Source organism: Felis catus, chromosome C2 (genome assembly GCF_018350175.1).
Source record: "Felis catus isolate Fca126 chromosome C2, F.catus_Fca126_mat1.0, whole genome shotgun sequence".
NCBI classification, from domain to species: Eukaryota; Metazoa; Chordata; class Mammalia; order Carnivora; family Felidae; genus Felis; species Felis catus.
Window position 1 is genome coordinate 10,390,899 of NC_058376.1, and position 12,385 is coordinate 10,403,283.

At 47.2% G+C, this 12,385-nt stretch overlaps 1 protein-coding gene across 4 annotated transcripts in view; it reads left to right on the forward strand.

Moving 5' to 3' along the window:
* The first annotated feature begins 276 nt into the window (after positions 1–276).
* Positions 277–12,385, forward strand: part of RUNX1 (RUNX family transcription factor 1) — a 257,748-nt gene continuing 245,639 nt past the window's right edge. The window contains exons 1-2 of one of the 4 annotated variants that reach the window (XM_023238766.2): positions 277–517; positions 691–807. In XM_023238766.2, the coding sequence (XP_023094534.1) occupies positions 750–807 (58 nt within the window). In that variant the 5' untranslated portion in view covers positions 277–517; positions 691–749. Of the gene's footprint in view, positions 552–690; positions 808–12,385 lie in introns of all 4 variants that reach the window. The other 3 variants (XM_023238765.2, XM_023238764.2, XM_045036645.1) reach the window with 3 other exon arrangements.

Sequence of the window (12,385 nt, forward strand, 5' to 3'; positions counted from 1 at the left end):
ACCCAAGTTGTCCTCCATCAGCAAAGACCATTGATATAATAAGAGACTGAGTCACTTTTCTCTACGGTCCCTCTCTTGCAGACTCTACTCGGCTCTTTTCTTGAACAGCCTCGGGGAAGGCAGGTGGGGGGGGGGGGAAGGAAGGGCATTGCTCAGAAAGTAAAAAAAAAAAAAAAAAAAAAAGAAGAAAGGAAAAAAAAGAAATTTGACATCACTTAAGTCACATGATTGGCAAGAACCAATTAAGACGGGCTGTGGAAAGGGGAACAGTTAAATTTGTAATTTGGGTTGTGTGAAAACTTCTTTGGGCCCCATAAACAACCACAGAACCACAAGTTGGGTAGGCTGGTAGTCTCAGAAGTCTGCGCCCGGCATAGTGGTCAGCAAGCAGGACGAATCACACTGACGGCAAACCACAGGGTTTCACAGAGTGGTGAACATCACCAACCCACAGCCAAGACGCCGCTTTTTTTTTTTTTCGAATCTTGAACAATTTGAATATTTTGTTTTCGCCAAGGTACATGTTTCGCAGGGCTCAGGGAGCCCCAGAGGTATGGGGAGGAAAAACCAAACAACAACAACAAAAAAAAACAAAAAAAGAAAGAAAGAAAGGCAGGGAGCCACGGTCGGGGGGGGGGGGGGGGGGGGTGAGGTTAAGACAGTGACCTTTCTTTGGTTTTCCCTCCAAAGGTGAAAGAAATCATTGAATCCCCCGCCTTCAGAAGAGGGTGCATTTTCAGGAGGAAGCGATGGCTTCAGACAGCATATTTGAGTCATTTCCTTCATACCCACAGTGCTTCATGAGAGGTGAGTACGCGCTGGTCTTTCGATACCTTCTTTGGCTCGGCTTTGCAGATAACGAAATGGCAGCTTGTCGTAACTCGGGGCGCGTAGCTCCCGTCGATTCCCTGTCGGTTTGGTGGAAGGAATTCAAACTCAGGCGTATGATTACAAGGCTATTGGATTACTTATTCATCAGATGGCAGCTCTTCAGAAATGTTTTAATAAATACTTAGCTAAGCTGTTGAAGTGTTCAGTCGGTGTGTGAGAACTTTGTCAAGTGCAAGTAAGTTGGGCTGTTCCTGATTAAAGTCCTAGAGATGATAAAGCTCGCAAGAAGCCGTCTGGGTTTGCTTTTCTGCCCCTTGCCTGCAATGACGGTGGCTGAGCGTCCTGAACTCGGCCCGCCCCGGGGGGGAGGGGGGGAGGAGAGTGGGGGGGGGGGGGTAGCGGGCACCTGCACAGCTGGCCGGGAGGGCTGGTGCCAGCGTGGGGCGGAGGCGGAGGCAGGCTGGCAGGCACCCGTTGGACCAGCCTGGGGACTTCGGGGGCAAAGTGGTAGCTCTGCTGTCCCCTCAAGGGAGAGAGCGCGAGAGCCAGGCGGATCTGTCTGTGTTAGAACCACCAGGATGGGGCCACGCTCCTCGTGGCCTCAGTGCAAAGCGGCAGCCGGCGTCCTTGGGGGGGGGGGGGGGGGGGAATGCAAGTTGTCGCCTACGGAGAGATCTCTGTCTCCCTCTGCGCAAAGAGCAATGAAACCGTTTCCTAAGTCTAGCGTCGTGTCGCAGCCCGGGTCATTAGACGGTGCGCTTCCTCATTGGAACGGCCCGTGTGGAAACGCTCGTCTGCAGTGTCGCAGGCAGCCTCGCGAAATGTGCAAAGCGGCGCCGGGGCCGCGGCTCTGGGTGTGCGAGTACGCGTGCGCGTGTGCGTTTTGCGCGGCGCTGGTGGGAAAAGAGGGCCGTGCTTCAACAAACAGAAATAATAAGAACATAAGAATGTCGCGAAGGCAGAGCAGTGTGTCGGGGCTCGCACTCTGACCGACGCCTGCAAAATGCGGCTTGATGGTTTGGCAGAGCCGGGACGGAGTGGGATCGGCCGGGGGAATAATTAATTTTCTGGCTACAAACTCTCGCGCGCACCCAAATAGGATCTGTGACTCATTATTTGTTCATACAGCCAAATGAGCAGGGGAATGCAGAAGGCTGCCAGCCACTTTGTCACAACAAATGCTATTGTGAATGTCACAGGGCCTGTATGTTTCCGGGTCCCTGAAATGTAAAAACTTGACAAAGCTGTGTGTGTGTGTGTGTGTGTGTGTGTGTGTGTGTGTGTGTGGAGGGTGGGGGGGGGGGGGAGGATTTCAGGAGAAGGGGAAGAAAGCAAGTCATTAACCGATTCAAAGCTTCAAATTAGAGGGTTTGCAAATGCTTCTTTACTGGCAGCCGAGGAAATTTTAGTGAAGTTGAATCATGCGATGCGTGTGAGTCACACGCCTTTGTCGCAGAGCAGCGCCGGGCTCCTGTGGCAGAGACGCCGGCCGCTGGTGAGAAGCTGTTAGGCTGCTCCCTGGCTGCATTTCCTCTGGGCCACTAATGAGCAAAGGAAGCAATATTTGTAGAATAACAGAAAGAAAGGTCTTCCTGCCTTCACTCCGCTTTCAATACCCTCCACACAATTATTGTTATCAAACTCAGGAAGGCAGAGTCAGGAAATTTGAAAACATTCCATTGGGCAATAGATTGGATTTGGGGCACGGTGTGAGGCTGCCTTCAAAGCTGTCCTTACCGGCCAGACGGCAGAGACGGGGAAGGGACCCAGGGACCGGCTCAAATACAGGAAATAGAAGGCGGCCCGGCCCTCGCACAGCCCCATAGCTCCTGTGCTAACGCAGGTCACTGAGCCGCCCCAGGTTAGGAACAGGGGCAGTTTGCTTTGAAGTGAGTGGGGGAGAGAGAGCCCTGAGACTCGAATCAAGACTCAGCAGGGCTATTGGCAAAAGCCCTCGGTGTCAGGAGAAGGAACTTAGGGGCTTTTACAGTCTCTAACTTGAATAATATTACACTGAGATTTCATTTCAGGGAGCCAAAGTGAAATCTTAGCAATTTCCCAGTTAGTTTTAGCAAGGTGACCCGCCAATGGAGGGTCTGCACCGTCGGGATCAGCCTTCCGCGCTCACTGGAGCCAGAGGGGTGGCCAAAGGTCCTTGCTTTCGGGGCCTCTTGGGCCCTGCCTGAGAGCGTGATGCTAGGAGAATCGTGTCTGGTCATCTCCAGCAAATGGTTCTCTCTCGGCATTCTTAGCCACATTCCCGAAGACTGGCCATTAGCAGCGCTCAGCCCCGTGGTCATTTCTTGCTACATAAAATCTATGGCGAATGTTCCCTCCCTGGAGCTCTGAACTACGGGGGTGGGAAACAACGCCTGGTTTTCCTCCTGGGACGGGACTTTATCAGTCCGTGCAATCCTCACAGGAGGAAACCCGTAGCTCATTTTCGGCAGAGACATCCATGTGGAAACCGGGAGGGACGAGAGGGGTGGGACCAAGCAAACCACTGTTCCCTTGCCTTGAGAGGCAAGCAAGGGTCTAAAAGAGTGGCATGCAAAATGAATGTGGTCTACCACAGAGAATGCCTCTCTGCTCCCACCATGCCGCCCCACACTCTCACTTCATTTGCTTAGGTGAGAAGGTTAGACGTGACGGACGTTCCCTGGGAGGAACGAACACGCGTGGTTCGCGCCGCGGCGTTCTTGCAGAACCCACACTGGTGTCCCCCCACGAGGCCCAAGGCGTCGGCCCCCAGGGCAAGTGGTAGATGTGAAAGAGGAAAGTTGTGGCACATGCGAACTTTTGCACAATGCCTCAGGTAGCCTTGTTCTTAGAAGTGGCTTACTAGTCTATGCAAAGCCCGAATGCTAATATGCCTCTGAGTTCCTAGAACCACAGGTAAAAAAAAAAAAAAAAAATCTCAGCGAGGCTGACTCACGACTGTCTTCTTGGAGGGTATCTTTCAAAGGGAATGGCAGAATACAAGGCCGAGTGAAGCGTGCTCCTCTGGGAGCCTCTGTGTGCCACTATTTTCAGGAAAACCTTCGCCAAGACGCTTCTGGCGCGACCGGAGAGTCAAGATCACAGAAAGCCGTAGATTAACTTGGGCATCCGTAGTTTGAAAGGTGTGAAATCTGTATCATTTTTCTGGAGCCGCCATGGCGAAGCATCACAGGCTGGGGGGCTAAAACCGTGGAGATGTAGGGTCTCATGACTCTGGAGACCAGAAGTCTCATTGAGAAGTCTGGTCGAGGTTTATTTCTGGAAAGGTTCAAGGTGCCGGGAGGATTGGTTTCTTCTGAGGCCTCTCTCCTTGGCTCGCGGGTGGCCGTCTTCTCGCGCGTGTGTTCGCGTGATCCTCTCCGTGTATATCTGTGTCCCAATCTCCCTTCCTATAGGGACACCGGGCTTGTGGCATCAGGGTCCGCCCTGAATTTACCAGTAATCACCTCTGTAAAAACCCAGCCTCCAAATACAGTCACATTCTGAAGTGTTAGGAGTTAAGAACCCCAACCTATGAATTTTGGAGGGGACCCAGTTCAACCCGTGACATGCGTCTTAGCAAATCTGACTGCTTCTGGCCCACCAGGAAACCATACCCTTCCTAGGGCCCCTCCCGGATGTTGAAGACTCAGACCCTAGCCCCCTACCCCGTGCGAAACGGAGCCTCACATCTTGAAACTGCCCACACATTTTGAAACTCAGAGGGGGGAAAAAAAGGTGCCAAAAACCGATCTAAACTCACAATCGTACGTTTCGCCATTTAGTTTCTTTGCACGCTAACAAACCTTTGAAAATGACAAAGCAATTCTGGAGTGTTTAAGTTTTAAAAGAGCAAAAAGCTGTCCCCAGAAGAAGCCAGGCCTCGGTTCTGTTTCCTCCAGGGGGACTGTCCCCGGATTTCAGAGTCCTTGCAAGGCACACTTCAGCAGCGAGGGTGGATGGCGGGGGTGGGGGAGGGTGTCAGGCCGCAGGAGGCCCCACATCTGTTCGCACACCAAGTGCAGGCCCAGTGAACAAGCAGTAGCCGAAGTGCCTTCAGAAACGGCAGCCGACCCAGGAGCCAAACAGCCAGAACCCTTGGAGAGCTTTTGGAAAGAAATCAGGAGCCAGGAGGTTCTTTTGTTGGCTCAAACTAGCCCTGAGATGTGTGCTCAGGAGAGACCTGCCCCTTTACAGAGAAAGCGGGGCTGGGTCTGATACCCGGGGCCGAGGAAGGCTCCAAGGCCACCACACACGGAGACTCTATTAGAGACACCAGCCCTCGGCTGGGAGTCGGTGTAGAGAGAGCCCGGAGTTGATGGGAACAGCGAGAGAACAAGGCGGGGCGGTGGGCTGTAGGTGGACCAGGCACGGACAGCCCAGGGATGATGGACTTTTCCTTTCCATTTTTCTGGTTTTAGCCGAATGGCAAAAGCAGCTTCTTTCGGGAGCCTCGGTTTCCCCGTCTACAAAACAAGGAGGTAGTGGTCGTACCTATGGCTAATGCAGCTGTGTGGACTGAATTCAGTAACCTGTGTAATGTGCTTGGCACAGTCACAAAAACAGGCAGTTAAGTATTAGGCGGGAACTGAGAGGAGAGAGGGAAGGGTGGTCTAGGCTGGGGCGGGGGGTGATGTACGGTCTGGGCAGAGGTGATGCAGCGGGAACCCCAGTGGGGTATGGGAGGTGCTAAGTAAGTCGGCCCGATGGCTTTCCCATCGTCACATCACCCTTCCCTCACTCGGAAGTACCCACAGAGAGGACAGGAGAGAAGCCTGGACCCTTCGTATAGCTCAACTCAATCATTGTGGCTTTTCTGTTTTATAGTTTTTTATTTTTTTTATGTTTATTTATTTTTGAGAGAGAGACAGAGACAGAGAGAGACAGAGTGCAAGCAGGGGAGGGGCAGAGAGAGAAGGAGACGCAGAATCCGAAGCAGGCTCCCGGCTCCGAGCTGTCCGCGCAGAGCCCGACGCGGGGCTCGAACTCACGAACCGTGAGATCACGACCTGAGCTCAAGTGGGATCCTTAACCGACTGAGCCACCCAGGCGCCCCACCAGTGTGGCTTTTAAATATGGAGGCTGACTGGGGTGTGTTGTAACATCAACCTTGACCGATGTATCTCCTCCTCGAGAGCCCTGGTGTAGCTTGATTTTCCTCAAGGCCCTTCTTAAAGAAAAAGCCATTTCGCCCTTGAACCCCACGCAAGTTCTCCAGGCCTCTGAGAGGCTGCCTATGTTCGTGCGCCTCTGAGACATTTCTGATCACCTACTTTATCAAAGCCCAGAGATGGAGAAGCCCTGTCTGCTTCTGTCACTGGGGGAGGGAGCAGAGGCCGCACAGGAAACTCCAGCTTGTTTTCAGTTTCTCAGGTAGCTTCCTAGTGACCTAGATGAGTCATTGAATGTCTCTGTGTCTCAGTTTTCTACCGAAAGGGGCTGGTAATGTTCTAGACACGCCGGCCTCCGAGTTACAAAGTTCCTGTTCAAAATCTTTGAACGCGTCAGAGAGCTGCCCTACAGCACATCACAGAGGCTCCTCTGTGGCTACACGAAGCGGCTATTTTTTTTTTTTAATTATTTTATTTCCTGATAGGAAATAGTCCTCCTACCAGTTCGCACACGCAAAGCATTTTCCCGCATTGGCTTGAAAAATTTTCCTTCTAACTCCCGTCCTTTAGAGAATTCTCCAGAAGCTGCTCTGGTCCCTGAACAGAGATTAAAATCTGCATAACACTTGCCCTGTGACTCTCATTCCTTGACTTCCCCCATCCCTCCTCCTGGGTGCCACCAATGCCCTGCATTTCCTGAATAAAATAAGGCTTAAGCAATGTGTCTTCCTGGGCCTGTCCCTTCCCCACCAAAAAATGTCATAACTATGATGGCCCACAGTAGTCGAAAGGGACCATTTCCTTTAAGAGCTTGGCAGGCCCTGCACACAGTCAGAGAGTGCTTCTGGAGAACGATGGATGATTCCTGAACACGTAACCGAACGCAAAACCTCAAGTGACTACTGGCGTGCTCCAAAAGTATGCTTCGACACTCCTCTGGATTGCAGACTCCCCCTCTTTGTCCCACTCCCTTGCTCTCTTAGCTCTCTGAATCTCTCTCTCCCTTCTCCTTCCCCTCCACTCTCCCGATAACACCCAATGATGCCCCCAACGATGCCTGCCGTGCAAGAGAGAGAAAGAACTAAGAGAAATAAACTACGTATCCAAAAGATGATTACGGTAATGAATTGTGTCACAGTGACATGCAAAGTGCAAACCTCCTGCTAGAGTTTATCAGTGAGAATTACATTTGGCTGCATATTTAGGAAAAACTGACTCCAGCCGTTTCAGCAGCCGGGTATTGGCCCACCTCCTGCGGCAGGCGGTTCGGGAGGACAACCCACGGCTGGTTCGGAGGGGCCGGGGTGCTCCTGTGTTTGGGCCTGAACCTCAGCTCTGTCCAGGCAGGAAGGAGATCGAGGGCCCAAACCCTCTCTTCATGAGGCTTTTTGTTCAGCAGAGGAAGAAGCCCGTCTCTGCACACTTCCCCTTGGATGTCTTGTAGGCCAGACCCGGGTCACAAGACCTCAGGCTTGGAAGGTGTCTGGGACGGTGGGGTTGTCACTTTCCCGCCCTGAGAGGGAAGGGAAGCAGAGGGGGAGGGCAGCTGGGAAGGGGGGTCCAGTGAGCCCCATGCAGCACCTTCCAGGACAGCAAATGCTGTTCCCTAGACCGCCTGCTCCCTGATGACATCTCGTCTCATTTGTCCCAACACTTTCCATGTCGGCAGTGCTTTGAAAATACATACGGGGCAACCCCGGGTTCTTCCTCGGATCTTCATGATCCTCTGGAGACGGGATGGGGCGGGGCCCGGAGCTGGTTAAATGGGAGTCAAGGTCACACTTATTCTCTTTGTCACACTTGCCTCTCGGGTGAGAGAAGACAAGCAGACAGCCTCACGTCCACGGGAATGCTGCTTATGTGAGAGCCACCACACCTGGCCTGGGGGGCCGAAGTACCTGTCAGTAACTGGAAATAGTTTACTTTTCCCTCGCCCTGGTCCTTCGCATGCTCAAAAGCTCACGACTGGACACCCTGCAACTTTTGTTTTTTAAGGTTTTATTTTTGAAAGAAGGAGAGAGAGAGACCGAATTCGAGCAGGGGAGGGGCAGAGAGAGAGGGAGACACAGAATCCGAAGCAGGCTCCAGGCTCCGAGCTGTCAGCACAGAGCCTGACAGGGGGCTTGAACCCACAGACCATGAGGTGGTGACCTGAGCTGAAGTCGGGCGCTCAACCGACTGAGCCACCCAGGCGCCCCATACTTTTATTATTATTATTATTATTATTATTATTAAGAGGATTCTTTTCTATAGAATTTCTTGAGAGGAGCTTTTTTTTTTTTTTTTAACTTGCCCTCCTTAAATTTACCTCAAGACGTTTTTATCTGTGACGGAAATAAAACAACCAGATAATAACCCTCTATCTAAGAGATAGAGCACTTATTCACACCTTGTTTTCTGCAAGTGATAGATTATTTCTGCTTCGTAATGACCAGCCCTGTCAACTTCCTCAGTCTGGATGCAAACTACCTCCCTGCAAGCCAGTGCCTCAGTAAGGAAAACAAAAAAATCTTTACGCAGTATTTCCCTGAAATAAGCAATAATGTAAATCTCTCATTTCGCCTTGCTGTATGATCGATGTTCACTTAGAGAACCCGCTGATCTCGTGTATGCCAGTGGTCCGCGGTCCTTATGTGTCTATTTTCAGATGGACTTCTTTCTAAACAGGGAGCTCTCCCAGGCATGTTGGGGGCCCGAAGGTAAAAGAGCCCCCCAAATGGAAATCTCAGTTGGCTAGTTAGGTTTGTTCAATGGCTCCACTGATTTCAAAACTGATGCTTCATTGTATAAACTCGCAGCCCGTGTTAAAAGGATTCTAAATCAAGGACTCAACTTGGCAAATCTTGAAACCACGTCCATTAAGGGGCGCCTGGGTGGCTCAGTTGGTTGAGCGTCCGACTTCTTCGGCTCAGGTCATGATCTCACGGTTTGTGAGTTCGAGCCCCGCGTCAGGCTCTGTGCTGACAGCTCGGAGCCTGGAGCCTGCTTCGAATTCTGTGTCTCCCTCTTTCTCTGCCCCTCCCCCACTCACACTCCGTCTCTCTCCTTCAAAACTAAATAAACATTTAAAAAAATTAAAAAAAAAAAAAGAAAGAAACCACATCCATTGGGAGAAAGAACTATGTGGCTGTGACATTTGCAAACATGTGGCTACTTTCCCTTCCCGGCTGACTGTCCCACTTTTGCTCCTGGTGTTTGACGTGTCCTCAGCAAAGACTGTGACTTTTCCAAAGAAATTTTTTCTGATGTCTGATGGAGAATGAAGTCATTAGATGAGCAAGAAATGAAATCAGTATAGCCCAGGGGCACCAAAAGCAAACTTCTGTTTCTACCTGTCCTGGAGAGCTCTATTAGTCGATATTAGTATATCCGATCAACACTTAAGTTCTTCTGAAAGTGTGTAGGGTTTCAAACATTTGTTGTTGTTGTTATTGTTGACCTTAAAGAAATATCTAAAACATATTGCAGTAGCCAGTTGGCCACATAGGAGTATGTTTATTTTTTTATTTTATTTTTTTTTATATGAATGGCTGTGTGACCATTTTATTCTCTTTTTTTTAATATGAAATTTATTGTCAAATTGGTTTCCATACAACACCCAGTGCTCATCCCAACAGGTGCCCTCCTCAATACCCATCACCCACCCACCCCACCCTCCCACCCCCCATAAACCCTCAGTTTGTTCTCAGTTTTTAGGAGTCTCTTATGTTTTGGCTCCCTCCCTCTCTAATCATTTTTTTTCCTTCCCCTCCCCCATGGTCTTCTGTTAAGTTCCTCAGGATCCACGTAGGAGTAAAAACATATGGAATCTGTCCTACTCTGTATGACTTATTTCACTTAGCATAACACTCTCCAGTCCCATCCACGTGGCTACAAAAGGAAGTATGTTTAAAAGAGTAAACGGGTCACTTAGAGTCTGAAACGTGCTGCATGGTAATCTGGGCTCACGGGCCACCCTGGGGTGAGCTTTCTAAGGGAGCTGAAACATCAGAGCTGCTCTCTCATTGCTCAGGGAAAGAGCAATTTCCTTTTGCTCTGCATTTTTTTTCTAAGCGTGCATAGACTTCAATGGTTATTTTTTCTTGTAGCCTCAAAATGTGCAAAAGAAAACATAGATGAGCTGAAGTACGCTGGCTTGGGGGCCATTTTTTTCCAGAAGCAGTCTTAACATCAACCACAGTTTGCTGCCTTTTATTACACAGCTTCTGCTGCGCTTTGAACTACGTGCACCAAGCCCCTCATTCCACACACCATCTGCAGGCTGCATCTGGGAGGCCCCAGCCACCTCCCCAGTGGCCACAGCTGAACTTGACACTCACCCACTTTGCAAGGGTATAATTTATAAAAATCTGAAACTGCATACATGTATAAAATCCCCTGCAAGGGTCTGGAGAAAATGCGAGGAAGGAAAAAAAGCTCTGGCCTTCTGGAAACTTCTGTCCATCCCCAGCCCTTTACAGGCTGGAGCACATAATGTGGTGGGAAAGGGTAAAAATGAAATGACATAGGCACTGACAAGGATGAACAGAGAAACTCAGGCGGCAACTCTCTCATTATTGAATCTACTATTTATAAAGATCAGGGTGGCCATGACTCCCAAAGTTCTAGAGCGGAGGAACAAGTATTAAACAACCTTAAGCAAATATTAGGACTTTGAAGGGTGTGGGGTCATGTAAAGACACACAAACGCCAACAATGGAAATTCTGTTCAGCTGCCAATCATCCTACATCATTGCTTCATATTTAAAAATAAAAAAAAAAAAGCTCCTTTTTTTTTGTGTTGTGTTCAAAACAAAGCAATCATTGTATCTGTGTCATGGAGGTGTATGAATATGTTTAAATAACAAATGAACTATGAGACATCGTCCTGTTTAATATTTCTAAATTGTGTGTGTGTGTATAGCTTTACATATATAGCTCTATATAGTTTCAGTTGGCATTTGAAACTACATATGTACAATACAACTGTATGTATAATATACAATATACAATACATAAATATATAAATACAGCTGTATATATAATATATAATATACAATATATAAATGTATAATATACAATACATAAATATATAAATATAGCTGTATATATAATATATAATATACAATATATAAATATATAATATACAATGCATAAATATATAAATACAGCTGTATGTATAATATATAATATAAAATATATAAATCTATAAATACAACTATATGTATAATATATAACATACAATATATAAATATATAATATATATTATGTACAAATCTATAAATACAACTATGTGTATAATATATAATATACAATATATAAATCTATAAATACAGCTATATGTATAATATATAACATACAATATATAAATGTATAATATATATTATATACAAATCTATAAATACAACTATATGTATAGTATATAATATACAATATATAAATCTATAAATACAACTATATGTATAATATACAATATATAAATATATAATATACAATACATAAATATATAAATACAACTGTATGTATAATAGATAATATACAATATATAAATATATAATATATAATACATAAATATATAAATACAGCTGTATGTATAATACATAATATACAATATATAAATACAACTGTATATGTAATATATAATATACAATATATAAATATATAGTATCTATTATATACAAATCTATAAATACAACTATATGTATAATATATAATATACAATATATAAATATATAATATACAATACATAAATATATAAATGCAACTGTGTGTATAATATGTAATATATAACTATATAATACATAAATATATAAATACAACAATGTATAATATATAATATATGCATATAATATATAATAAATAGCACATCACATGGAACATATAACATATATACTGTGGCTGGAGTGATCTTAGACATCTCTCTGTCTAGGACCCCAGAGACATTCACTTTTCTAAGGGGTCACAGCTGGTCAATACCTGAGTAAGACCCAGGAATTGGCTCTGCCTGGCCCCTGGCCCCTAGCATTTTATAGATACTGGACTTTGGTGGCAGATTCCACCTGGGAGTCTCAGTAATTAGCAGACACCTCTCCTAATCCTCCTTAACTACTCTTCTCCTTGGTCAGACGCCACAGCCCTTTACGGGCTAAATCCCTTTCATTGTGGGGACACATTAAGTAGAGGAATTTATATGGAGTCCGCAGCTGAGGTGCGCGCGTTAGGAAGAGAGAAGGGCCTCCTCTACCCTGATGTGATTTGGATGTTGTCACCCACCCTGTGGTTTGCATGTTCTCTTTTACCGGTAAACCCAGCAGTGCCTTCGCTAAGCTGCCCACCGCACGCCCGCCGCCCCCTTAAGCAATTTTAGGGTTAACCAGGTTGGTTTTAATGAGAGTCTCTGGTGAAATCTGAAAACCCAGAGGAACTGCAAGCGTGCATGCTCACACAGAGAGGGGAGAGATGGTTTGGCTAAGGCTGCCAGCCTC